Source organism: Perognathus longimembris, chromosome 11, assembly GCF_023159225.1.
Source record: "Perognathus longimembris pacificus isolate PPM17 chromosome 11, ASM2315922v1, whole genome shotgun sequence".
Lineage (NCBI taxonomy): Eukaryota > Metazoa > Chordata > Mammalia > Rodentia > Heteromyidae > Perognathus > Perognathus longimembris.
The window spans coordinates 59,818,181-59,846,061 of NC_063171.1; the positions used below are offsets into that span (position 1 = coordinate 59,818,181).

The window sequence follows — 27,881 nt, forward strand, 5'->3', positions numbered from 1 at the left end:
CCTGTTGGCTCCCAGGTATGCACTCTGGGTCATGTGGGAGCCAGAGCCGGAGCAAGGAGTGTTCAAGCAAGACTGGTTGGGAGCCGTGTCACCATTCCTTAGGATAAACAACCAGGACCGGAAACTAAAGCTTAGCTCGGTGCCTGACACACTGTAGTCGCTCCATAAATAACGTTGAGAAAGAAGAGAGGGAGGCACTATGAGGTTGGAGAGGGGTTGGTAATACTGGAGGCCTTTTGTAATACAGGCGACGTAAAGGATCTCCTGGCCTAGACGATGGAAAGTGAGCATTCAGTCCCAGGGCTCGGTCTCATTCTGTGCAATCCCTTCTCCATCACGCGCCGCAGCCTGCGTCCGGCGAGACTGGAGTTTGCAATCGGACGGTGTAGGGACCAGGCCGAGCAGCGCCAAGGTGGGAGAGCGGAGGTGGGGCTTCCCTGGGAGGGCGGAGTCGAGGGAGAGGGAGGGCGTGGTCACGAACCGGGGCGGAGCCTGCCGTGCGGGCGTGTCGGTGGGCGGGGCCAGAGGCGGGGCCCCGGCAGCGAGCCTGTGATTGGAACACCCAGGAATGCCTGGGATTGGAGGGGCGAGGTAGAGCCTCGAGGAGGTGACGCGGCTGCGGAGGTGACGCCGTGTGGTCGCGCGCCCCTTCCGGCGCGGGGAGGGCGCTGACGATCCGGGGCCGCTCGGCCGCAGGCCGCCTCCAGCGCCGCGGGATGTAGCGCGGGGGACCGCGGCCCCCAGCAGAGCCAGCCCGCCCGCCCGCCCGCCCAGCGGTGAGTTCCCGGAGGGTTGTGGGAGCGGGGGGAGAGAACTGGCCCGGGTGGCGATTCGATCTCCGCGCGCGGTGGCCGGGGCCGCTCCGGCCCAGGCTTGAGGAGGGGCTGAGCCGCGGGAGGGGGGTTGGAGGCCGCCGGCCCTGAGCTCCCCAGGGTGCCGGCTCCCGCGCTGGGCTCCCGGGCTGGGCCCCGGGGCGTCTCGACGGAGGAGTTGTAAACATTTCCGGCCCCTCCCACTGCGCGCCGCCTCCGGGGCGGCCTCCGGGGTGCAGCTTCGGGGCGGTGGGCTGCTCCGCGGGTCGCTTCCTCCGGCTCCCCTCGGTCCCGGTGAGTGCGCGTCCTCAGCCCCGCCGGCCCCGGGACGCCGGGTTCCGACTCCGGAACTAGCCGAGCGTGCGCGTGGGGGTGCGGGTCTTGGGGTTGCAGAACCGCCCGGTCGGGGAGCCACCCGCCTTGGGACGGGGGTGGGGGGGGAGGCCGCTCGAGGGAGGGGGCCGGCCGAGGCTCCAGTGGTCGGCAGGTGAAGCCGTGACAATGCCCCAACCTTGGGGGGTTGGAGGGGAGGTTGATGGATCTGTGGGCTTCATCTTTAAAAAAAAAAAAAGAGAGAGAGAGAGAGAGAGAAGCAAAATCTTAATTACTTCGGGGGGGGGTGGGGGATGGGGGAGAAAACGAAATCTCATCCCTTGAGAAATGTAGAATTGATGTACGCTGACTTAGGTTGGACATAGGTCTTCAAACCTTCCGGGTTTTTGAAAGAAATAAGCTAGATGAGCATTTTCCCGGTTTCTGGTGCTTCGGTGGGAGAAACTGACGGGGCGGATTTTTCAGTGTGCACGGGCTCCGATGTGAGCGAGGCGATAGGAGGCCGTGGAACTCTACCAGATTAACCAGAATATTCCCCCTCAGTACTTAGAAGACGGGCTGGAGGAACCGGAGGCCGCCTGCCTGTTTGGCAAATCCGGAGAGGAAGACGGCATCGGCTGGTCCGTTTCTGAGCCGAGGTGACAGTGGGGTTGCCCTGTGCACTGCTTTTCTGCTCTGATAGTGGCCAGGCCGGCTGGAGAGTAGGGGGGGGGTGGGGAGGCTGGGGGACGGGAGGGGGGTGGTGGTGCGGCTGGTGTTCCTGAGCTTCTGTAGTGAATGAATGTACGCTGCCAGGAGTTGAGACAGGACGGGGCTGAGCAGATTGCAGTGTCAGGGTTCCCGGCGGGCAGCCACTAAGCTGCTTTATTCCTAAAGTCCTTTCTGTATAACCGTACATGTGTGTCTTGGTGCTTGGAGAGTGAAGTCTTACAAACTGAGGTTATCCGTGGAAGTGGGCGTTAAAAGTAGACCTTCGCCAAACTGTACCTAAATGCAGAGTAGAATCTGAAAACAGTATTCCCAGTTGTCTAGAAAAGATGGAACTCCCCTGGGATAGTTTAAAAACAACCACTTTGCCTGCAAAAGAGAATCTCAGAAGAGTAACAGGAGCCACGTTAATTCAGTAGACTCCTTATATTTATTGCTAATGGATAAAATGCACCACCTCAAGTAGGCTTTTAGGCTGTCTTTGATCCCATCAATCTGGCCTCGTTTTACCTTTTGAAGATTCTAGCCTGGAAGCTGTGTTTCTTCAAGGCCTGTTTATACCAGGAACCTTCCTGAAACTGCCCTTCCCCCCCCACCCCCAGCTAGATTCCTTCTTGAAATCCTTTCATTAAAATTTCCTGATCACTTCACCTAAATGCAGAACTTTTCTTCTGAATTCCTCCAGCAGTTAGTGACACTTAACCCTGTAGTGAAATTGTTAGAAAACCTGTCCTTAAAATAGAGGACAGCAACTCTTTGAAGCCTAACACCTGTCTTGATTCTAGCTACATCACCATGTATATTGTGTTAATAGATGTCCTCAGATTCATGAAGGCTAGAACTTGTCCTTCTTAGGTTAATAAGTTTGTTCTCTATTTCCCTTCCTTTGACTACTGTAGAATAAAGCCAAACAAACTTTTGAACACTTGTGGCATCATCCTGTCCCATCCCATACATTCTTGATTATTCTGGTGAACTAAAGAATCTTATTTGTGTGCTTGTTTGTTGGTTGGTTGGTTGGTTGTGGGGCTTGAATTCAGAGCCTGTGCACTGTCCCTGTGTTTTTACACTCAAGGCTCTATTAATTTGAGCAACAAGCACCACTTTCAGTATTTGGAGATAAGAGTCTCATGGGCTTTCCTGCCTGGCCTGGCTTTGAACATGATCTTTGCTCTCAGCCTTCTGAGTAGTGGTGTGAGCCACTGGCACCTGGCTAACAATCATCTCTATATCTAGATGTCTTATTATGACTAGAGTTTTTTCTGATAGTGATACTTATCAAAGTTATTATATGTTGTACTTTATGGCTGTTTGTCTTTCTGTCCCCCATGGGATTTTGTTCTACTCACCATGCTCAAATTGATTGCTTTTTACTGCTCAGAACTGTTGAGCTCATGATTAATGTTTATAAAGTTTGTAGCTGGATGGATTGAAAAGATTCTTGAAAATTCCTTCTGGCCAAGCCAGTTCCAAGTGATTGGCTCTTAGGCATGCATCTAGTTGGCTTTTATTTCATTGGGACATCTGAAGTACACAGTTTTAAATGAGTGCTATTGTGCAACTATATTCACCACATATCTGTAGTACACTTGAGAAGTAGTATTAAAAACAGTAGCTGCCATGGAAATCTCATCTGTGCCTGATTTTTTTTTTGTTTTCTTTCTTTCCTTCCTTCCTTTCTGTCTGTCTGTCTCTCTCTCTCCTTCTTCCTTTCTTTGTTTTTCTGTGTGTGTTGGCACTAGGAACACTCTCCTGTGTCTAGTATCTTTTAGCCTAGCACTGGTGGCCACACCTATAATCCTAGCTGCTTAGGAGGTAGAAAAGTCTGTAAGACTCTTTTTTTTTTTTTTTTTTTTTTGGCCAGTCCTAGGCCATGAACTCAGGGCTTGAGCACTGTCCCTGGCTTCTTTTTTTTTTTTTTGCTCAAGGCTAGAACTCTGCCACTTGAGCCACAGCACCACTTCTGGCCATTTTCTGTATATGTGGTGCTGAGGAATTGAACCCAGGGCCTCATGTATAGGAGGCAAACACTCTTGCCACTAGGCCATATTCCCAGCCCCTGTAAGACTCTTTTAATTTCAGATAACCAGCAAAATGCCAGAAGGTGGAACTGTGTGACTCAAGTGGTAGAGTGCTAGCCTTGAATGGAAAAGCTAAGGGACAGTGCCTAAACTCTGAGTTTCAAGTCTTAGTACTGGCACCAAAACAACAAAAACTCCTTTTCTATTGGCATAGCTTAACTGGGGAAGCACCATGAAGGAAGTTAGATTGTGGTATTTTTTCCCCTTTAGATTCTGAGTCAGTAACAGTTGGCATCAGGTTAGGAGAGCTGAGTCCCAATGCTACACTTTGCTGATTTCAAACACAGGCCTTTGTCTTGACTCATTCTTTCCCAGCAGAACTAGGAAACTATCCTCCCTAGAGACAAATAGAATAGGAAGGGGGAAAGATGGGTCTTTCTTTTTATTTTATTTTTTCTGCCAGTCCTGGGGCTTGAACTCAGGGCCTGAGCACTGTCCCTGGCTTCTTTTTGCTCAAGGCTAGCACTCTACCACTTGAGCCACAGCACCACTTCTGGCTTTTTCTGTATATGTGGTGCTGAGGAATCGATCCCATGGCTTCATGTATATGAGGCAGGCACTTTACTACTAGGCCATGTTCCCCAGACTAAGATGGGTCTTTCTTATTCCACTAGATGGATCTTGCTTTAGAACTTTGACACCCAAGCCACACAGACAGAGCCTACATATAGAATCTCTATGGGTCCAGGAACCTCAGGTAAAACTGGTAGAATCTTTAAGCCTTTAACTCAAGAGAAGTGTGTATCATAGCCTTGTAAACTTGGAAATCAGTTCATAGAATAAATGTCTCCAAAAATTCTAAGAGAAATAACTCTCCAGCTTAACTGGCTGATGATTAAGAATCAACCTTTTCTTCAAGTTTGGTAAAGGATTATCTTATTTGTAGCAGCACAAATACCTCCCTCCCTCCCTCTATCCCTCCCTCCACAGCTTTACTCTCTAATATCCTAGGCTTATCCATTGGAAGGCTCACTGGTAAAGGTTTATTAGCTTGAGTTGAAGAAATCACATAAAAAATGTGCTCAAGTGGAATGTGGCTTAATTGTAATTGGCTGTGTTGGGTGTGGCAGGTTTGAGAGGAAAGGTGTTTCCTCCAATATGCATAAGGACATAGAAAGCTGGCAGAAAGTTGAAGTATATCTTGGCTCTCTTCAGTCTCCCAAAATAGTTGTGCTGATTTTATGACTAAAACTGTTGCTTGTCATTCCCAGTAGCTTGTGAGTCGTTTACCCTCTTGTTTTTTTGTTTTTTTGGCCAGTCCTGGGCCTTGGACTCAGGGCCTGAGCACTGTCCCTGGCTTCTTTTTGCTCAAGGCTAGCACTCTGCCACTTGAGCCACAGCACCACTTCTGGCCATTTTCTATATATGTGGTGCTGGGGAATTGAACCCAGGGCCTCATGTATATGAAGCAAGCGCTCTTGCCACTAGGCCATATCCCCAGCCCCTAGTTTACCCTCTTGGAAGTATCATTTTTCAGGCCCATGTTACCTGCTCTTTTTTCCTTGCCAGACCTCCAATTCCTGTCTCTTCCCTTTCCTTTCTCTGTGTTGTTACAGTTTAGAAGACCAAACTGTAGAAGACAGTGAATTTTGCTCACTATGATGCCATGATCTCCATTGACTTCCATTGTATGTGCTCAAATGCAGGATAACATATTTTGTATAATGAGCTGTAGCTGATGTTGGTTTGGGCTTTTAGGTTTGGTGACTCTGGGGGAGGGTACAAAAGGTAGTGACAGGAGCTACAAAGTATCCACAAAGTGGGGGAAAAGTCTTCAATAGTGGTCAAGATACTTGAAGGAATAAAGACTTTTCAGAAGCTGAAGTCTGCTTTTGCTCTTTGGACCCTGGTTTTCCAACTTTTTTCCCCAAGTTTTTCTGCTGTTCTCATTGACTCTAGTAAAATAGTTAACCATAAACTCAACATAACTTAAATGTGGGATCATTCTAGTTGGGTTTTCTTCCTTCCTGTTCTCATGAGACAAAGGAGTTATCACCTACTTTAGACCAAGCACAAACCACCTTACACCCTGTGAGGATCGTTCTTTGAAGACAGTAACTTGTTCCATTTTGTACTTTGTACTGGGCTTTAGGACGCCTTCAGATGATGGTTCTGGACATACTGTTAAATGTCCAGTGCATGTGATGGCTTATTAGGAGGGTGCAGTGCAAGAAAAAGTGCATGAACCTTGGCTAGTGGCAAGAAGTTCAGCTGTGTGGGTTCTCTGGACATTGTGAGATGTGGGATCTAAACACAATTATGGATGTGCATCATTTTTATCGTTTGTGTACTATTGCATCCCAGACCCAGAGATGTTTGTTTTCTTAGTTTCTGCTATGGTGCTCTGTTGTAAATTACTGGGAGCAGTATTTGTTGTAAGCTTAGTGTTGTTCTGTGTTCTTCCTTGGACTTCTCAAGATGCCCCAAATGATTTTTTTCTTAGTGTTTCAAATTCATTCTCTTTGTCTCTGTCTCTCTCTGTCTTTCTGTCTCTCTCTCTCTCTCTCTGTGTCTCTCTCTGTCTCTCTCTGTGTCTCTCTCTTTCTCTCGTCAGTCCTGGGGCTTGAACTCAGGGCATGGCACTGTCCCTGAGCTTCTTTTGCTCAAGGCTAGCACACCTCCACTTGTGGCTTTTTCTGTGTATGTGGTACTGAGGAATTGAACCCAGGGCTTCATGCATGCTAGGCAAGCATTCTGCCACTAAGCCACATTCCTAGCCCTTAAATTATTTTTTGAAATGATGCTTATGTAGTAGTAGTACTAGTACTTCACATTGAGGATGTATGTTTTGAGGTCAGCTATTCAGAAGGATTTCCCAGTGTTTTTTCTTGTCTGTCTCTTGAGCTAGTTGTTGACTGTGACTGTGTGCTGGCATCTATCTTGTCACAGTCTTGCCTGCTTAAGGGAAGAGGAACTGTCTGTGTGTTGACACCATATAGGAGTCTGTTCTAGTGAGTTATTATTGTTCATGTCTCTCTGATAAGATTTGCTTCTTGCTTTCAGCAGTTGCTTGTTGATTGAGCATAGCATGATGCGTGACTGTTCTGAAATTTGAGGCTTTGTCTAAGGGCATATTAAAGTAGTCAGAGATCTTCAGAAAGAAGTTGGAAGAGAGAGGACTGGGGAGAGAATTACTTATTAGGGATGTTAGTTCTCATGTTTATGGAGGCTCTCTCATTTATAACAGGCACTATACAAGCTAGAGCCTCAGAAGAGTTCAATGAAGTTCAAGACTGAAGGCCTGAGAATCTTGGGGGGCCACTGGAACATGTCCTAGAATACAAGTCCAGGGGTATTCCACCTCCAAGAGAGAAAGTTCATCTGTTCTGTCTGGGCCTTGGCAGCTTAGATGATGCACTTCCAGATTGAATGAGGATGGATCTTCCTTGTTCAGATTGCTAATTTGGTGTCTATTTATTTCTTCCTGAAATACCCTCACAGGTGTACCCAGAAATAATGCTTTATCCACTATCAGATTATCCCATGTTACAGTCAATTTGGCACCTGAAATTTGCTATCACACCTGACTATGTATATAACCAGTTATAATCTCAGACAAGGAATTCTGCTTACTCTTGGATTAAAAACTAGTAGAAGGGCTGGGGATATAGCCTAGTGGCAAGAGTGCCTGCCTCGTATACATGAGGCCCTGGGTTCGATTCCCCAGCACCACATATACAGAAAAGGGCCAGAAGTGGCGCTGTGGCTCAAGTGGCAGAGTGCTAGCTTTGAGCAAAAAGAAGCCAGGGACAGTGCTCAGGCCCTGAGTCCAAGCACCAGGACTGGCCAAAAAAAAACTAGTAGAAGACGTCAGATGTTTGTTTGTTTGTTAGCAGTTGTGGGTGAGTAGTGTCTCCTTTGGGAACAAAGTCAGGTTTACTTCCCAACACAAAAATGTTCAGCTCCTAACTCTCAGTTAAGTTTCTCTCCCATAGTGCAACCCAGAACAGACATGCTCTTGCATTGCCCACTTGCTTTGGGGGCTAGAAAATGCTAAATCAGACCATCCCTATGAGTAACAAGGCCCTTTGTCTCTGGTAGGGAGGAAAGAACGGTAATTGAAATCTTTGGAAACTTTTCTTGACTTTTCTGTATTAATTACTGCTCCTTAAGGCCATAAATAATCTCTTGTTTAAATAAAGATTATACCTGGGGCTGGGGATATGGCCTAGTGGTGAGAGAGCTTGCCTCGTATACATGAGGCCCTGGGTTCGATTCCCCAGCACCACATATACAGAAAACGGCCAGAAGTGGTGCTGTGGCTCAGGTGGCAGAGTGCTAGCCTTGAGCAAAAAGGAAGCCAGGGACAGTGCTCAGGCCCTGAGTCCAAGGCCCAGGACTGGTAAAAAAATAAATAAATAAATAAAAATAAAGATTATACCTAACCTCCAACCCAGGAAAACCTCGATTCTTTCTGAAACTTTTCAGAGAAAAAGGAATTCTGTGTATCTCTGGTTTGCCCAAAGGATCTGTGTGCCTGTCTAGTTTCTGAACAGCTTACTTAGAATGGGGCTTAGTTTATGGACAGTGGTGGTTGGGACAAACTTTCAGAGCTGGTGATTAGGTTTGTGTGTGGCAAAGGGCACATGTGGGGCTTCCAGCTTCTAGGTAAGTCACAACTTGCTCTAAAGAATGTGGAGATAACCTGTTACCCAGGTTTGGACCCAGACTATAATCCTGAAATAGAATTAGATTTTGCAGATAAATTAATCACTGAGTGCCCATGTCACATCATGCTATGTTCCTTTTTATATGTGACACATTGTGGTTAGAATATTTATAGACAAAGTCCAATGGAGCTTCAGTCCCTGGGTTAGGCCTTTTCTTGGACAGAATGAGTTTGGGGAATAAATGCAAGAAGACTTCTTTCTAAATGGACATCAAACCCTTGGGAAGGATGTTAGAGCGAGAACCCATTTTTTTCTGTGGTAATGGTTTTGGTGCCGAGATTGTAGATCCTAAGGTACGCAACTCAGTGTTATATCTTCCGCCTTGTCAGTAAGATTAGTGAGCTTCTGGGAAAATGATGATTATTAAAAGAAGACAAGGATTAGATTTCACATATGTGATGAGCTGCCGTTGGAGTTGGAGAGAGTGTATGCCAATTCAGTGTTGGATTATAGAAATGAACCTAGGAATAATGGTCAAAACCTTTCATGTTTGTGTTTGTTTTTAGTGTCCGCCATCGCCGGGAGATCTCTGCCCTTTGGGGCTGAGAGACCCCAACCTTCTCCCAAGCTGAAGCTGCAGGGTATTGTTGAAGTACCAGCCAGATGTCTTCCCACAAAGGATCTGTGGCAGCACAGGGCAATGGGGCTCCTGCCAGTAACAGGGAGACTGACACAGTGGAGCTGGCTGAACTGGGACCCCTGCTGAAAGAGAAGGGCAAGAGGGTAGCTGTCACCCCAACCAAAGTAAGTAGACCTCCAGCAGCCATTCCCCAGTATCACTTTTTTTTTTTTCCAATCTTGGGGCTTGAACTCAGGGCCTGCGCACTGTCCCTGAGCTTCTTTTGCTCAAGGCTAGCACTCTACCACTTCAGCCACAGCGCCACTTCCAGCTTTTTCTGTGTATGTGACACTGAGGAATTGAACCCAGGGCTTCATGCATGTAAGACAAGCACTCTGCTACTAAGCCAGATTCCCACTAGTGTCACATTTTTTTTGTGGGCCTTTTTCCTTTTTATGTACACCAGCATTGGGACTTGAATTCAGTCTTGCACTCTTCCTTAGCTTTTTTGCTCAAGGTTGGTGTTATATCACCTGAGCCATACCTCCACTTCCTCCATTCAAGCCTTTATCATTCTGTATTATTGGTATCATTTAGTTGACTCCCCCAAAGTGTCTAGCACTTTTATATCCCCAGTGCTTGCGCAGGCCTGAACTCCAACAAGTGATTAGTGAATGACCATGAGTAAATGGAGAAAGCAGTCAATTGAGATGAGGTTTGACCAGCCAGAAGTCCCTCTCAAGTCAAAGAATCGGAAAAAGCCAGCCCAGGGTTGACAGGAAGGCTCCACCCATCAGGTTGGGTTCTGTTTCTTCATGGTTCCTAAAATGTTGCTTCTTCTTTTTATCCTCAAATATTACTTACCATGAAGGAGGAAAGAGGAAGGTAGACAAGGGCCCAGTAGTTTCCTTTGAAGGAGAGTATCAGGAAGGACCTTCTAGCACTTAAGGCCAGAACTTGAAATGTAGTTACTGCTGTAGTGAAGATTAGGAAGTGTCTTTTCAGTGGGCTTGAGTAAAAGTGAAATATCATAGCCATGCTGAATACAACCAATGACTTTGTCTACTTGGAGCAAAGAGAGAAAATGTGTATTGGGGAGAGATAAGCCAAATTTTCATCATAAAATCTCAAAGGGACCATATTCCTGTTAGGTAGCTTCCGCAGGAGAAAGGGAACAAGCATAGCCAGAGGAGTTGAGCTGCAGGCTTCCCCTCTCTGTGGTCCAGAGCCCTGGGACCAGGAGAAAAGTCTGTCTCCCTGCCTTGTAGGCAAATACTCTCTCTGGTACACTCAGTCAGACCCAGGAGTCGGTCCTGCTGCTTCATTTGCGGCACAACACTCCTGGGATCCACTGGGATACAGAGTTACAGTCATGCCAGCATCCCCAGAGTCAGCAAGCAGAAGTAACAGAATTCTTGTTAAGGAAATCTCTGAGAGTCTTTTTCATCATCTTGAAATTTAGTGGCCTAGAGAGGGAAAAAAATGATTGGGAACAAGTTGAAAATCACTTGGACCTAGAGAAGAGAATGGGTCTTGAGCCCCAACAAACACCTAGGCTGGATCCTTAGTCTTTCGTCTCTCTATTGCTGTCCCCCGCCACTCTGCCTCTTGGATACCAGTAACGCTCACTCCAATCTGACTGTGGGGCTGTAAACTCACTAAGCAGCGTGCTTGTGGAGAAGACAAGGCCTGAGAGAGGCTGGGAAAAGCATTTTGGATTGAGGGTGCTCTGGATCTCTCTGACTGGGATTAGTACATTTTAGGAGGTGTCTCTGTAGAATTGATTTTTTTTTTTCCCCTCAGGCTGAAGAAGAGCAAACATGCCCAGTGCCCCAGGAAGAAGAGGAGGAGGTACGGGTACTGACCCTTCCCCTGCAGGCCCACCACGCCATGGAGAAGATGGAGGAGTTTGTGTATAAGGTAAGCCTAAGTTTCTGTCCTCCAAGGGGAAGGACAGGACGCATGTCTGGGATGTTCTTAGCTGGCAAGCAGGCAAGCCAGCCTGGTATCCAGCAATTCCTGTGAGTGGTTTGTTGGTTGGTTAAGGCAAAGTAAATCAGAGGTGAGAAGTGACTAAACTTTTGCTGTATACATTTTCATGATATACTCTAAAATAGGGGTTCTTAACTTTTTTATGGCTCTCTATAGCAATCATCAAAATATTTATAGCAATGTGAGTTTCTTTATTAGACACATTATTCATTAATGATACATTTTATTTATTAAGATCCGTAGTTTTTTAAGTCATGATCAGTAGAATACTATTTTGAGGTATCTGTTGTTGGTGATTGTAAAAATCGTGTCAGGATTCAAATCTAGGGCCTTCTGCATGCCAGGCAAGCACTCTATCACTGAGCTACACCTCTAGCCCTGAAAATGTTCTATGATTTCAAAGTCACAGTTTCACTAATACTACTGAGGTCTATTGCCCTCATTTATAATTGAGGAACATGCTAAATTTAATTAGTGGCAAATGAGAATAAAGACGTTTTTGTCTGGTCCCTGGACTCTTTACACAGTGCATGGATTCAGAATTCCTGCTCTCCAAAGATGCAGGCCCATACCAGCAAGAACTGAGAATGTAAGCCGTGAGGACTGAGCAGAAGACGAGCAGAATAGAGATCCATGTGCTTATATGTTTACAAAAAACATATCTATGCCAGGTGCTGGTGGCTTACACCTGCAATCCTAGATACTCAAGAGGCTGAGATCTGAGGGTCGCAGTTTGAAGCCAGCACAGGCAGAAAAGTCCCCTTGAGACTCTTACCTCCAATTAACCACTCCAAAAACTGGAAACACAGCTGTGACTCAAAGTGGTAGAGTTCTAGTCTTGAGCAAAAGAGCTTAGGGACAGTGCACTCAGTGAACTCATGCTCCTCAGTGAACTCAGGAGTTCAGGCCTCACAACTAACCAAAAAAAAAAGTATAATTTATTTGTTTTTATTCACTATCATAAAAATACTAGGAATCAGTGCTCTGCTGGCCCCATGTGTGTGTGTAGTGGTATCTCCTGGTCCAGGCTGTCACCCACCGACCCAGAGCCATTGAAGCCTTCACCAACATCCTCTGGACTGGTTTTCCCTCATGCTTGTCCTCATTCTCGGGAAGGCTAGTGTTCTCTGTGGCCCTGTCTCAACACACGTGTGTATTCTAGGTTTGGGAGGGGCGTTGGCGGGTCATCCCATATGATGTGCTTCCTGACTGGCTGAAGGATAATGACTACTTGCTCCACGGCCATAGACCACCTATGCCCTCCTTTCGGGCCTGCTTCAAGAGCATCTTCCGCATCCACACAGAAACCGGCAACATCTGGACGCATCTACTTGGTGAGTGACTTGGATAGGGGAAAACTCCATTTTTGCCTCTTCAATCACCATGAGAATATATGGCCTTTGTCCAGGCTGTTCAATAGCTGTGAAGGATAGTTGACTGGGTCAACTAGTTTCTTCTCTCTATACCTTCTACTCTCAGCCTTGAAGGTCAGTAATAAAGTCAACCACAGCCTGTAATCTTTGGTAGAACTATTGCAGATGGAGGGCGGGTGTCTCCTGCTTCATAATTCCCCACTATAATTACACAGTGGCAACATTTCAGAATGCTGTTTTTGTCTGACTATTGCTATTTTCTTAAAGTTAGGACTGCATTCCCATAGCTGAGCCCTATAGTTTGATAATTTAAAGCCATCAGCTATCAACATGCGTGTTCCCTTTTTCCTCACAGGATTGTTTTTTCTTTTTCCATCCCACAGGTTTTGTGCTGTTTCTCTTTTTGGGCATCTTGACCATGCTCAGACCAAATATGTACTTCATGGCCCCTCTGCAGGAGAAGGTGGTGTTTGGGATGTTCTTTTTGGGTGCAGTGCTCTGCCTCAGCTTCTCCTGGCTCTTCCACACGGTGTATTGTCATTCAGAGAAAGTCTCTCGGACTTTTTCCAAGTGAGTTTGAAAGAAGAGCTTTAGAAAAGGACATGCTCAGGGCTGGGAATATGGCCTAGTGGTAGAGTGCTCGCCTCATGTACATGAAGCCCTGGGTTCGATTCCCCAGCACCACATATATAGAAAACGGCCAGAAGTGGCGCTGTGGCTCAAGTGGTAGAGTGCTAGCCTTGAGCGGGAAGAAGCCAGGGGCAGTGCTCAGGCCCTGAGTCCAAGACACAGGACTGGCAAAAAGAAAAAAGAACATGTTCATTTGTTACGTGTTATAGCCCCAGTGCTAACTGGGTGCTGAGAACCCCTATAACTCTAGAGGGTCTTGGCTGTGCCGTTGGAGAGGCTTTTAGTTCTGTGCCCAGAGATATATCATGAGGCTTTACTTGTAAATACTTTGTGAGAAACTTAAAGCAGCTTCCTCAGTGCACAGAAACTAGTGGTGGATAGATTTTCTACCTGAACAGAGCACTGTCTTTTGCCAAACTTGGGGTGCAAGTAGGTTGCTTTTTGAGATCTTGTACCCAGTACTAGCTTATCTTGCTGTTGGCCCAAGCCAAAGTCAGGCGTGGCAAGCAGTCTGTGCTTCCTTCTGCCCACCAGTCAAAGCTTATCTGTGTGGCCCAGGCCTTGCTGGTAGCCCCAGGTACCATTCTGATGGTTCCCTGTCCCCAGAGCTGAGCCCACGTTCTGTTTACTTGCAGACTTGTTTTTGTTATTACTGTTGACTTTGGTGGTGATGGTTTCAAGTAAGAAGAATTATGATCAAAAGAGCCAGTGCCAGGCATGGCAGCAAATACCAGTAGTTCCAGCTACTTAGGAGGCTGAGGCAGGAGGATCACTTAATCCCAGGTGTTCTTTTTCTTTTCTTTCTTTCTTTCTTTTTTTTTTTTGCCAGTCCTGGGGCTTGAACTCAGGGCCTGGGCACTGCCCCTGAGCTTCTTTTGCTAAAGGCTAGCACTCTACCACTTGAGCCACAGCGCCACTTCCGGCTTTTTCTGTTTATGTGGTACTGAGGAATCGAACCTATGGCTTCATGTGGTACTAAGCCACATTCCCAGCCCTCCCACATGTCCAGTGCCAGCTTGGGCAACATAGTGAAGCACTGTCTCAAAAGAAAAAATAGGCGGGTTCCAGTGGCTCATACCTGAAAGCTTAGCTAATCAGGAGATCTGAAAATTACATTTCAGAGCCATTCTGTACAGATAAATCCGAGAGACTTTTATCTTCACATAACTTGCAAAAAAGCTGGAGATAAGGTACAGTACAGCCTGTGCATGATAAAGGCAAGCTGAGAGCGCACAGCCCTGAGTTCAAGTTGTAGTATCAGGGGGAAAAAAACCATAAAGACAGAAAGCCAAAACAGGACAAGCAAAAGTACCTCTTAATTATACTTCCAATGTAAGTTTTGTTTAGAACTAATATAACATTAGGGGCCAGGTCCTGGAGGCTCACACTTATAAATCCTAGCTACTCTGGCTACTCTGGAAGCTGAGATTTGAGAATCAAGGTTCCAAGTCAGCTGCGCAAGAAAGTTCATGAGACTTTGTTGTTTTTGTTTTGTTTTTGTTACCAGTCCTGGGGCGTGGACTCAGGGCCTGAGCAGTGTCCTTGGCTTCTTTTTGCTTAAGGCTAGCACTCTACCTCTTGAGCCACAGCGCCACTTCTGGCTTTTATCTGTATATGTGGTGCTGAAGAATGGAACCCAGGGCTTCATGTATATGAGGCAAGCACTCTACCACTAGGCCATATTCCCAGCCCTCATGAGACTTTTTTTTGTCGATTATGCTCTTCAGCTCAAGGCTAGCGCTCTACCACTTGAACCACAGCACTACTTCTGGTTTTCTGGTGATTAATTGGAGGTAAGAGTCTCATGGACTTTCCTGCCCCGGCTGGCTTTGAACCATGATCTTCAGTTCTCAGCCTCCTGAGTAGCTAGGATTACAGGGGTGAGCCACCGGCGCTGGCTTCATGAGACTCCTATCTCCACCTAAGTACTAAAAAGGTCAGAAGTGGCTCAAGTGTTAGAGTACTAGTCTTAATCACAAGAACTCAGGGACAGCACCCACGGCCTGAATTCAAGCTCCAAGACCAGCACACACAAAAAAAGATTGGAGAGTCCTCAGTGGTTCACACCTGTAATTCTGGCTACTCAGAAGTCTGAGATGTGAAGAATTGTTGTTTAAGCCAGCCCAGGCAGGAAAAATCCTTGATGCTTTTCTCTCCAGTTACTAAAAAACAAAGTAGAGGCGTGACTCAAGTAGGAGAGTGCCAAACTTGAGCAAAAAAAGCTAAGAGACAGCACACAGGCCCTAAGTTCAAGCCCCAGTACCCTTAAAAAAAAAATCAGGAACCTATCCAGAACACTTCCTGAGCATGATGCTCGGAACCAGCTGGATTGTGACCCCTGTAAATCCCTGTGTCCACCAAGGAGACACAGCCGATCACAGCCAGAAAGGGGATGGGCTCTATGGAATTCCATGGATTCCAGAGAGTCTTAGGAAATTTGTAAAGTGGAAACATTTGACTTTTGGAGTTTTATCTTAATACAGGATGTGGGATAGCTTTATGGGAAGTGACAAGAAACCTGGGAGCAGGTAGAGCCAGTTGAATGCACCATAGAGATTCTCAGTTCTCCCACTGATTTGTTTCATTTCTGTGGCTCTTTTTAGATTGGACTATTCAGGGATTGCTCTCCTGATCATGGGGAGCTTTGTTCCCTGGCTCTATTACTCCTTCTACTGCTCCCCACAGCCTCGGCTCATCTACCTCTCCATCGTCTGTGTCCTGGGCATTTCTGCCATCATTGTGGCACAGTGGGACCGGTTTGCCACTCCTAAGCACCGGCAGACAAGAGCAGGTGAGTAGGAAGACATGGTATAAACTTCCTAGATACCAGACCCTGTCTTGGGCCCTGAGGTTTGCAAAATCCACCTAAATCTCATTTATGTTTAAGTCTAATTTTCACAGCCCAGTCTTCCCCCAAACTTCATGCTGTTTCAGTAGAGTGGTAATGGGACAGATCATTACTCAGCTAGCTTCAAGCATAGATATGACTGCTCTTGTTCTTGGCTTAAGACAGTGTGGAAATACAGCAAACAGTTTACTGACCTAGGTCATAAGCACTCAGACCCAAGGACTCAAGTTTGGACGCCCAGGAGCATTTTATGAGGGGAGGGGAATGCCTGCTCGGTGAATAAAATATCTTGAGCACTTGAGCATAAACACAGGTAACAACTGATGAAGTAACTGTAAGCAGGAAAATCTTGTGTTGACTCCTCTGAACTCTTATTTTAAGCTTCTACTACTTGCAGCAACACCCCCAATTACCACTGGTTTCAGCCTCTTTAGTCTTTCACTGTCTGCTGTTTTAACCTTCAGCTGAAAGAATTCAGTGTTTGTCAAGCACCATGCAAAGATGGAGAGGGTTGTCCCTTTGCCCTCCTTCCCCCCCCCCACCAGCCACCACCACCACCGTAGTTCCATCTAGAGTGGAGTGGTATGGAAACAAGTACTCATTATTCTCTCACTTTTTCCTTGTGTGTCCCAGCAGCTTCTGGCCACTGCTCATCTGGGTATATATTTATGTACCTGGTTCCTTAAGTGCTTTTTACGACCTTAATGAAAAACCAGTCCTATCCTTCTCTAGTTTGGGAGCCAGCTGGCACCTAAAAACTAGAATCTGTACTCAAGGGTCCCTATCAAGATGATAAAGACTATGAGATGATGAATTTGGACGTAGTCCAGTGGTAGAGCACTTGCCTAACATGTACGGGGCTCTGGTTTCAATAAAAAGAAAGGTTTGTTCTGGGTGCTCCTTAACAGATAATGCTGTGTAAGCACTTTTGCAGCCTTCCCATTCTGGGCCACAAGACCTATCTGCTGACCGTCACCCATCTCGGGATTAGACATGACACATCAAACACTTGGACTGCAGTGTCAGGCTGCTGTGCCTTCGTGCAGCAGCTGTTTTCTCTCTTTACAGTCTCATGTCCCCTCTGTTTAGGAGTGTTCCTGGGACTTGGCTTGAGCGGCGTCGTGCCCACCATGCACTTTACCATTGCAGAGGGCTTTGTCAAGGCCACCACAGTGGGCCAGATGGGCTGGTTCTTCCTCATGGCTGTGATGTACATCACGGGAGCTGGCCTTTATGCTGCTCGGATTCCTGAGCGTTTCTTTCCTGGGAAATTTGACATATGGGTAAGAAATGACTCTTCCAGCAGAGCCTGTGGTGATAAGTGACCGGCCTAAAATTAAAGGTCTGGGGAAAATGGTAGTAAGAAACCCTGGTCATGTAGTGTTGGAGTGGACACACAAATGTCCATTGGGGGAAAATAGCCAATGTAAACATTTTGGTGTGTCTCTGATAAAGACTTTTATATTACTTTTATAGTGTACAAAAATATTTTTAGCGAGCTGCCAGTGGCTCACTCCTGTAATCCTAGCTACTCTTAAGGCTGAGGACCTGAGTTCAAGGCTCAGTACTGGCACTAAAGAAAGGAAAAACTAGAAGAGGCCGTGTCCTGCTTATATCTGATTCCTCCTTGCCCAGGAGCTAAACGTGGTTCTCTTCTTGCTCCTGCAGTTCCAGTCTCATCAGATTTTCCACGTCCTGGTGGTGGCAGCAGCTTTTGTCCACTTCTACGGGGTCTCCAACCTTCAAGAATTCCGTTATGGCCTAGAAGGTGGCTGTACTGATGACTCCCTTCTCTGAACCTTCCCACCTGAGCGGTGGGGGAGGACCTTCCCAAGTGCTTTTAAAAATCACTTCACTGAAGTGAGAGGAAGTCTGCGTTGTCTGTTTTTAGAAGAAACCTCATAGAGAATCGAGTACCAGTCAAGCCTCAGCTCACTTTCACAGCCACTGGGCCACAAACTTGGCATTTCATTCCCCCACGGAGGAGGGTGGGGCGGCTGCCCTCTTCCAGGCAACTACTGGTCCCTCACAGAGACAGGACTTGGATGCTCATGTTGAGATTTTACCCCTTCCTCCAGCCATTTTGGAAAAAAGAGATAGACTGGGACTCTTCGGAAATTCTGGGTATTTTTCTGGAAGAAAATGTCCCCCTCCCTTACCCCCATCCTTACTTTGTAACCTTGGCTTATACCAGGCCATCCATTTTTGTAGCACACTTTTCAGAACAATTCTAACTTGGTCCCACCTTTCTAGGGCCTAGTGCTGCTTACAGCAGGAAGAATGAAGCCACCAACTTTTCCGTAGCCAGGCTAATCATGAGTGTGTGTCCAGGCTTCAGATAACTTGAGTCTTAGTTTTTTTTTGTTTTTTTTCTTGGCAGAGTAATGTAAACTTAAAATGGGGAAAGATATTTAATATTTAATACTAAGCTTTAAAAGGAACCTGCTATCATTACTATGTATCTTGATGCAAAGACTATGGTGATAATAAAAGAAAGTACAGAGACACTTGCATTCAAAGATTTGACGTGTGGTTTCAGCTATTTGTGTACAACTTCCAAGAATTAAGATTTATAATAATTCTAGATTTTGCTGAGGCAAAAGTTTGCATGCTTAGCCCAAGCACTTGGTATGTGGGATCAGGGAAGGACCCACATTGTTAGTATCTCTCATCAATGTGATGTTTTCTGTACTTACTGCACAGACATCTGATTTGAGAAATTACTACACTAGCTTTAGTGTTCAGTAACTGGAAGATTCTCATAGCTATGGGGATATCCCCTACAGTTCAGCTTTACTAAAGCCACCTTGCCAAGGGTTGTCTCATCCAGGAGTTATTCTAGGCCTTTCTGCACCTTTGTGGTTATACTCAGTAGTTTTGTTGACTGGGTAGGATAAGCTGGCAGCCATTACTTAACAGTTAAAGAGGAGATTCGGGTTATAAAGTTGGGTTCACTTCAAGGGTCAGTGGGAAGAATAATCCTCTTAAAAAATAATCACATAGACCAACAAACAGGATGTGTTTCTTATCTTCAGTTGGTAATCAAGGAAATGGGAATTAAAACCAAAATGATAAATCATTTCACTCCAACTAGGTTGGCGCAAGTTAAAGTCTTAAGACTGTGAGTGCCTATAGGAGCGGGCCAGATGCTGTTGGTGGAAGTACACCGTGAGAGACCACTGGGTAGACATGCTAATACATGGACTCAGTGTTAGGTTTCATGAAGTGGGATGAGGGTTCAGCTCACTTGCAAAGCAAATGCTTAGCCTATGGGAGATTGTGGATTCTATTCTAGACTCAAGAGAAATGTCATGAAACAACCCTACAATGAGATGTATCTGATAACGAACTTACTTCATTTAAAAGGAAATGGTACTGGCTCTGGACCTCTACGTTGCTGTCGTAACTCATTAATTTGTCATGACTCATACTGAAAAACACTGCTCTTGAGAATCTTAGCTTTGGACCAAAGGGTTCACTGCAGCTATTTATAGTAGCAAAGCAATGAGAACAAATGTCTGCTGAATGGAAAAATAAATTTTGGGTTACTCATACAATGAAAAGCCAATGAAAGTGAATTATAAAGATAGCAGCAGCGTGGCTGAGTCTCAGAACTGACTGGCAGATGTGAGGGGAGGGGGCAGTTTCCAGCATATAAGTAGTTTGACTGCCCTTCTAGAATAGAAAGTTTAGATATTTGCCAAACTGAGGACAGCTTAAGGTTGCAGACATATGGTAAGAACTCTGGAAAGGGAATGTTTATTCTCAATTATGGTAATCATTGAAGGGGTAAGAGCAGACTATTTTAAAGCAAAACTGATATTCTTTTTAACTGTCTCTTGGTTATACAAAATTCTTTATTCTTGTCTGTGTACAATAAGTATTTTCTGTGTGGCCTAGTTCACAGATGTCCACAAACTTGTTTTGTTTGGCCTTGCACAGTGGGAACAGTTGACTTCAGCTCAGTCGCAGCTGTATCCTTTTTGGAGAGGTTGTGCTCTCTAGTTTCTCAGAGTGACTCACTCAAGGAGTCATCTGTTGATGGCCAGAGGCGTCGGATTTGTAACCACTGCTGCAGAACTCAAGGAAACCTGGGTATCGTGACTAACCCAACTCCATTGTAGCCAGTGTTCTGCTTTGTTTTTGGAGTCTCACTGTGTAACTCAGATTAGCCTCAGACTCGTTATTCCTTGAGCACTTGCTTCAGGATTGAACTCAAGGCCTCACACTTGCCAGACACTAGTTGAGCTATTCCCAGTCATTTTGCTTTGAGTTTTACCAGACAAGATCTCGTGCTTCCTCCTAGAGCTATCCTCAGACAGAGATCCTCCTGCCGGTGACTCCCAAGTAACTGGAATTACAGGCATGTACCACGCCCTCTACTTTGTACGTTTATATCTTTTTTGATCTCATGAGGTAGGTAGTACTATGAAAAAAATTAAGGCACATATGAAAATCTCATTCCCACTTTTTTTTTATTTACTGATAGGACATGGATAAAATCAGACTTTTAGCCTTTGTTCTTTTTTTTTTTTTTTTTTTTTTTTGCCAGTCCTGGGCTTGAACTCAGGGCCTGGGCACTGTCCTTGAGCTTCTTTTGCTCGAGATTAGCACTCTGGCCTTTTCTGTTTATGTGGTACTGAGGAATCGAACCCAGGGCTTCATGCATGCTAGGCAAGCACTCTACCACTAAGCCATGTTCCCAGCTCCCCTTTTGTATTTTCTTTAATCACAGAGTTGGTATCATTTACTTGTTCTTTGCTGTTTGGCCCACAAGTATTAAACAAGCTTGAGGATCACACTAGCCTTCATCAGTTTCCTAGGACTCCCTATCCTCATATAGGAAGTGAACGGAACGGACTTGGGTTTCCTTCTAGTTTTGCACTAAAAGACATCTCAGTGCAAACTCAGATGCCTCCAAGAGACTTATAATTATTCCTAAGGTGACAGCCCAAGACTAGTCAATACAAGTCCAGATCATTCCAACTTCATGTTCTAAACAAAATCACCGATTTAATAATAACCTCTGCTGGAGCCAGTGGCTCACGCCTGTAATCATAGCTACTCAGGAGGCTGAGATCACAATTCAAAGCCAGCCTGGGCAGGAAAGTTCATGAGACTCTCTTATCTCCAATAAACTACTCAGAAAGAGCCAGAAGTGGTGCTGTGCCTCAAGTGGTAGAGCACTACTAGCCTTGAGCACAGGGGCTCATGGACAGAACAGAGTCCCTGCAGGCCCTGAGTTCAAGCCCCAGGACTGACAACCTTTGCTTTTAATCCCAGTATCTTATTTTGCTTTTATTAGCCAAGAACTATCCCCTTCTACCTCTAACTACATATTCCTGATTCATTCATTCACTTCCCAAATCCCTACTGAGGACCTGGAGTGTGCTAGACACTATACAATAGTTAACAATGAGAGAAACACTGATTAACTATCATTAAAGGCAAAGAACAAATGCTTGTACCTCTTTCCTGTAAGACAAAATTAAATAACTATAGTTATCTATATGTAGTTATATATAGTTACATACATACATATATACATATATATAAATAGACTATGTAGGCCATTTTCAACTACAAAAAATAATAGAACTTTGGAAACATTAGTAAACTCAGGTTATTACAAATGGGGTAGCACCCAAAAGAAATTGACTGGGAATATGGCCTAGTGGTAAAGTGCTTGCCTCGTATACATGAAGCCCTGGGTTCGATTCCTCAGCACCACATATATAGAAAAAAGCCAGAAGTGGCGCTGTGGCTCAAGAGGTAGAGTGCTAGCCTTGAGCAAAAAGAAGCCAGGGACAGTGCTCAGGCCCTGAGTCCATGCCCCAGGACTGGCAACAAAAACAAAACAAACCAAAAGAAACTGACAGTCCTGGGTTGGTCTAGTCTTCAAGAAAGTACTCTCACAGATGGTAATAAATGTACGAGAATTTACAAGCAGGAGGAAATGCTTATGTATAAAGAAAAATAGGAAGGAAGCCAGAGAAGGTTGGTAGAGCCATTAGGCCTCAGCAGGAAAAGAGAGAACAGTCTTGCAATGAATTAAAGTTCAGCAAAATCTTCTGTAGGGAATTTGTAATTCACTCCTAAGTCCTGATAAGTCCCTTTGTCCACAAAGCAGTCTCTTTCTCATGCTTATCTCAGCTGACCCTAGCCAAGGTAGGAACCAGCCCTGGCCTGGGCACTTGTTCAGAAAAGGGATTTCTAAGAAGCAGCCGGAACCCTGCTTGAATTACACTCAGTTAATACCCAAGAGGTGTTTTCATGTCTGCACAGTGATGGAGCAAAATGCTAAGTGTTTGGCCTGGCTGGGTTACAGATTTGACCCACGCTCCAGGTACTTGTTCTAGACTTCCCAAGCACATTCCCTGTGCTCCCTTGCTGAAACCCTTCTGGAGCTATGAACATCTAGAGTCACACCCCAGGTGTCTAAAACCTAAGGTCATGGGCTGGGGATATGGCCTAGTGGCAAGAGAGCTTGCCTCCTATACATGAGGTCCTGGGTTCTATTCCCCCAGCACCACATATACAGAAAACGGCCAGAAGTGGCGCTGTGGCTCAAGTGGCAGAGTGCTAGCCTTGAGCAAAAGGAAGCCAGGGACAGTGCTCAGGCCCTGAGTCCAAGCCCCAGGACTGGCCAAAAAAAAATAAAAAAAATAAAATAAAATAAAACCTAAGGTCAGATGATGCGCGGAAGTGGATCAATTGACTTAACTTTATCAAGACCCAGTTCTCCAGGATGTACTCAAGAAACTCAGAAAAAAATCTGGATGTAGAGAATTGGGCCAGACAGCTAAATGGTTAGAAAATTTCTTCTATGAGAAGAATAATGTTGCTATTATTAAAACCCAGTTGTGTGCTCGTGGCCTATAATCTTAGCTACTCAGGAGGCTAAGGTCTGAGGAGTGTGTTTTAGAGCCAGCCCAGGCAGGAAAGTCCATGGTGGTGGTGGTGATAGCTTCTTCAGCTTTTCTTCTCTGAAAAAAAAAAAGCATAAACACTTTTATGATTCCTTCTCATATTTGGAAAAATGCTTAACTCAGCAACCAGAAATTAGGCAGTTTGTTCAAGTGCTATGTTGGATCTAGACAACAAGAAGTATTTTAAACCTCAGTTGTGCACATTTAAAATTCATATGATATGAAATTTCAAAGGCAAGAAAAGGTAGAGAAAAAAACTTCCTCAGTCTCTCAGCCAACTAGTTTCTCTCCCCAAAGAAACCAATGTGATCACTTTAGTTTGTATCTTTTTTCAAAACTTACACATATTCAGACAGATACAACTTCTTGTTTTCCCAGATTTTTATAGAGGTAACAAGACTTCACACATAGCTCACATGATATTGAGATGTACAAATGTACTACATTTATCAAATCTGTCTCCAACTAATGACACACAAAGTTATTTTCAATCTAATCTATAAACTGCTTCAGTGAGCAGCTTTCTATATACATCATTTTACTTATTTACAAGGGTAGCTGCATAGATTTACAGTAAGATCTAAGTATGCTTACATTCATAATTTTGATGAATGTTTTCAAAATGCCAATAGAAATTATACCAACCCTTCACTCCATTCACAATATGTAAATCTCAGAGGCAATTTTAGATCAGAAAGATAGGACATGAAACATGGGAAAGCAATGTGAAGTTAGAATGGTGTCCACTTGGTGATACTTTACTACTCTTTTTTTTTTTTTTTTGCCAGTCCTGGGGCTTGGACTCAGGGCCTGGGCACTGTTCCTGGCTTCTTTTTGCTCAAGGCTAGCACTCTGCCACTTGAGCCATAGTGCCACCTCTGGCCATTTTCTATATACGTGGTGCTGAGAAATCAAACCTAGGGCGTCATGTATATGAGGTGAGCTCTCTTGCCACTAGGCCATATTCCCAGCCCAACTTTACGACTCTTAAATCAAAAGCCCAGTGGGTGCTGGTGGCTTCTGTCTGTAATCCTAGCTACTCAGTAGGTGAGATCTGGATCATGGTTTGAGGCCAGTACCGGCTGGTAAGTCTATGAGATTCTTATCTCCAATTAACCACCAAAATCAGAAGTGGATCTGTATATCAAGTGGTAGAGCATTAGGTTTGAGCACAAAACTCAGCGCTCAGGCCCTGAGTTCAAGCCCGAGGACAGGCACCACACATACACACAAAAAAAAAAAGGCCCACAGAGGAAAACTGTATAACGATTACAGTCAGGTTGGACAGTCACAAAGCTAAGCTAAGGAACACTGTTCCTTTCCCAGCTATCAAGTGTCAAAAATCTCCAAACAGGGCTGGGAATAAGGCCTAGTGGCAAGAGTGCTTGCCCCATATACATGAGGCCCTGGATTCAATTCCTCAGCACCACATATATAGAAAATGGCCAGAGGTGGTGCTGTGGCTCAGGTGGCAGAGTGCTAGCCTTGAGCAAAAGGAAGCCAGGGACAGTGCTCAGGCCCTGAGTTCAAGCCCCAGGACTGGCCAAAAAAAAAAAAAATCTCCAAACAGTTCTCAGCACCAAATGATAAGGTGAACAGGTCGAGGAGGACGGTGGAGGTAAGCACTGCTGGGGCTTCCTTATCCTTTGCAAACTCCTTCCTCGGGGCCAGCTTCTGCAGCTTCTGCAGCCCCCGGAGTTCTTTCCACTTAGGTGTCTTGGAGTGAAGGAATTTAAAATCACCTATTGTGATGCACAGAACGTGAGGCCTGTGGACCCGCCGAGCCGGGCTCGGAGGGTTCTCGCCACGGCTGTGGGCAGCCTTTGCGCGCACCCCTGTGTAAGGCGGAGGCCTTCGCGGGTTTTCTCGTTGTTTCAGGCACCTGGCAGGTGAAGCACGGCCGGCTAGACGCTCCCGGTGGTCAGAGGCTCGCCACGCCCAGCCTGGGAAGCCTCTCGGCCCGCCCTGTGAGTCAGGCTCGGCCAATCCCAGAGCTGGTGAGCTATACAGGCCCCGCCCCTCCAGGCTCGGGCCCCGCCCACCCACCGCTTTCCGGCGTTCTCCGGCTCCTGGGTTACTCGCTGAGCACGTGATACTTTCTCTTCCACGTGACACCTAAAGCTGGGTTGGGGACGGTCCTGGAGCTGCATTGCGTCATCACGTCGCGCGGCCGTGGAAACCAGAACTCGGGCGATCACCGTAAAGGCTCCGGAGCCTCGGAGTCGGGGCTGCTGCGGCGCTCCGGCTCCTCCTGAGCCTCCAGCGGGCCGCGGGCCCCACCCCTTCCCCATCCCACCGGCGAGGGACGGGCCTGTGCGGCCGGACGGGCCGGGACTGGAGGTGAGCTGCGCGGAGGAGACGGCCGTGAGTCGGTCCTATCACTCAGCTCTGAGGTGTGGCCTTTCCCCATCCTGGCTCTCGCTCTCAGAGACTCCGGGGAGGCTGGGGGCACCGGGCCTCGAGCGCCCTCCCCTCCTCAGCCTCCTCTCTCACTCCCTCTGAACTGCACCCTCCGCCACCTCTCACCTGACGGTGCCAGTCGTAAGCCTTGGAGGTGTCTGGGGAGGAGACCTCGTTTCCTTCTCTGGAATTCTGCCTTTCTCAGCCTGCTACCCTCTTCCCTCCCTCCCCCCCGCTTCGCATCTCCAATGGTGGAACCTCTCCACCCAGGTGGTAGTTGTAGATAGATCATTTCTGAAAGATGAGGGGGACGGACTCGCTGAGAAACATGCTTGGTGAGGCAAAGATCCCTAAGAAGAGGAGTTACTGTATACCACGGGCCGTCAGCTTTGACAAGCCTTGAAGCCCAGGCCCAGGCACACAGGCTGGCTGGCCATCTGTTCGAACTTTCTTCTTTCCACTTCTTCCTCTCTTTTTTTTGTCGGTCCTGGGGCTTGAACTCAGGGCTTGTACTGCTCCTGAGCTTTCTTGCTCAAGGCAATCACTCTACCACTTGAGTCACAGCTCCACTTCTGGCTTTTTTTTTTTTTTTTTAGTTAATTGGAGATCCGAGTCTCTCAGACTTTTCTATTTGGGCCGACTTCGAACCATGATTCTCAGATTTCAGCCTCTGGAGTAGATAGGATTACAGGTGTGAGCTGCTAACAACCACTTTAACAACAACAACAAAAAAAAACCCACAGAAATGAAATAGTTACTTAAATAGCCAGACCACTCTGTGTTCCTTTTAGCAAAAGCTAAAGAGCAGCATAATCAAGAGTATCTGTGTTCAGGACCTTTCTTACATCTCCAGAGTTGAAAGGAAGGAAGGTGGACTTAAGTTAACTTAAGAAAAATATTTGGTATAAACGCAGTTGCTCCCTTTTCTGTAAGATAGATCTACAGAGTTGTTGGAGCAAGTGTCTAAAATGTTTAATAACTATAAAGAAAAATAGATGTGAATTTAGGATCTCGTTTTTCCCTATTCAAATATTGTGATCATACCAACCATTGTGGCTCATATCTGTAATCCTAGCTACTCAGGAAGCTGAGTTTGGAGTTAGCCAGAGCAGGGAATTCTGTAAAAATTTTTCTGCAATTAACCACCAAAAAGCTGGAAGTGAAGATGTGACTCAAGTGGTAGAGCACTAGCCTTGGGCCAAAGCTAAGAGACAGTACCCAGGCCCCGAGTTTAAGTCCTGTACACAAAAACAAAAAAAAAACAAACTGTGATTGTGAGTTGTGGACTTTTGAAGTCCATGGCTTCATTTCTATCTTTGTTTGTTTTTTTTTTCTTGGCTCATTTCAGGAAACTTTGGGTTCCAAGGAAAAGACTGTCCTAATAACCACCTTAATTTCTTTCTCCAGAACTCCTGAGGCAAAAACAAAAAAAACAAAAAAAAATGACTAAAGTCTGTAGACACTCCAGAAACTACTCCTTACATTGATTTTCAAGTATGTAATTTATTAGTGAATTCATTTAATTGGCATGTAAAAGTGAACATTGTAACTACAGTTGTGCCTTGGTACTCACAGGAAATTGGTTTCAGGAACCCTGTGGATACCCAAATTTGCAGATGCTGAAGTCCTTTATATATAACTGTGCACATAGTATTTGCATAAAACCTATACACATTCTCTGTGATATTTTGTTTATATTCCTGTTATATCTCAATTGTTAAGTAGTTGTTTTACTATGTTAAGGGAATATTAATAGGAAAAACTCATATGTTCAAAATTTTAAAAACCTTATTTTTTGAGTATCTTTGCTCTTTAGTTGAATCCTAGAATGCAGTACTCTAGGAACTGAGAGAGTGAGGAGGTGACTTTTACTTGGAATTGGTGGCTATATCATGGTGGTGATGCCAGAGCTAGGAGTGTTCTCTATTTGTGGATGTATGGGTCTGAGGAAGCCTTTTCTTAGTTCCTTAATTTGTAAAATTAGCTTATGTTCAGTTTCCCTATTTATTCAAATATGTTCTTTATTTTTTTCTCTCTCACTTGCTTTATCCAAGGATCCTTTGTTCTTTCTCAATATTACTTGATGGGAGGCATTATGGCCCCCAAAGACATAATGACAAATACTCATGCTAAATCCATCCTCAACTCCATGAACTCCCTCAGGAAGAGTAATACTCTCTGTGATGTGACCTTGAGAGTAGAGCAGAAAGACTTTCCTGCCCATCGGATTGTGCTGGCTGCCTGTAGCGATTACTTTTGTGCCATGTTCACTAGTGAGGTAAGTGGTACATTATCTCCACATAAATGAAAACCAAATATAGAACGTTAAAGTTTTCTCTCTCTCTCTCTCTCTCTCTCTCTCTCTCTCTCTCTCTCTCTCTCTCTCTCTCTCTCTCTTTTTCTCTGTGCTTGTTCTGGGCTTGAATCTGGATGCTGCCCCTTAGCTTTTTGGCTCATGGCTGGTACCACCTGAGCCACAGTTCCACTTCTGCCTTTTTGGTGGATAATTGGAGATAGGCATCTCATAAACTTTCCAGCTTGAGCTG

At 45.6% G+C, this 27,881-nt stretch overlaps 2 protein-coding genes across 6 annotated transcripts in view; both read left to right on the forward strand.

Moving 5' to 3' along the window:
• Window positions 1–603: 603 nt before the first annotated feature.
• On the forward strand, window positions 604–18,527 carry Adipor1 (adiponectin receptor 1). 3 transcript variants are annotated; one of them, XM_048357220.1, is made up of 9 exons: window positions 604–776; window positions 5,491–5,562; window positions 9,111–9,348; window positions 10,967–11,083; window positions 12,318–12,489; window positions 12,912–13,098; window positions 15,762–15,949; window positions 17,096–17,289; window positions 17,675–18,527. In XM_048357220.1, exons 3-9 carry the CDS (start codon window positions 9,208–9,210, stop codon window positions 17,801–17,803), a joined length of 1,128 nt encoding a protein of 375 aa, XP_048213177.1. In that variant the 5' UTR covers window positions 604–776; window positions 5,491–5,562; window positions 9,111–9,207; the 3' UTR covers window positions 17,804–18,527. The 3 variants fall into 3 exon arrangements, with proteins under 3 accessions (XP_048213177.1, XP_048213175.1, XP_048213178.1); XM_048357218.1 differs by lacking the exon at window positions 5,491–5,562; XM_048357221.1 differs by lacking the exons at window positions 604–776; window positions 5,491–5,562 and adding an exon at window positions 1,766–1,783.
• A 5,972-nt stretch (window positions 18,528–24,499) lies between these two features.
• Klhl12 (kelch like family member 12) overlaps window positions 24,500–27,881 on the forward strand; it is a 36,418-nt gene continuing 33,036 nt past the window's right edge. Inside the window, exons 1-3 of one of the 3 annotated variants that reach the window (XM_048357224.1) lie at window positions 24,500–25,275; window positions 26,743–26,829; window positions 27,390–27,613. In XM_048357224.1, the coding sequence (XP_048213181.1) occupies window positions 27,419–27,613 (195 nt within the window). In that variant the 5' untranslated portion in view covers window positions 24,500–25,275; window positions 26,743–26,829; window positions 27,390–27,418. Of the gene's footprint in view, window positions 25,329–26,742; window positions 26,830–27,389; window positions 27,614–27,881 lie in introns of all 3 variants that reach the window. The other 2 variants (XM_048357223.1, XM_048357222.1) reach the window with 2 other exon arrangements.

Bases quoted from the DNA above. Each gene is read 5' to 3' on its own strand.
- Adipor1 (XM_048357220.1), top strand. From the start codon at position 9,208: ATGTCTTCCCACAAAGGATCTGTGGCAGCACAGGGCAATGGGGCTCCT. The intron at 15,950-17,095 runs GTGAGTAGGAAG...CCCTCTGTTTAG, and splicing joins GCACCGGCAGACAAGAGCAG to GAGTGTTCCTGGGACTTGGC. The intron at 17,290-17,674 runs GTAAGAAATGAC...TTGCTCCTGCAG, and splicing joins CTGGGAAATTTGACATATGG to TTCCAGTCTCATCAGATTTT.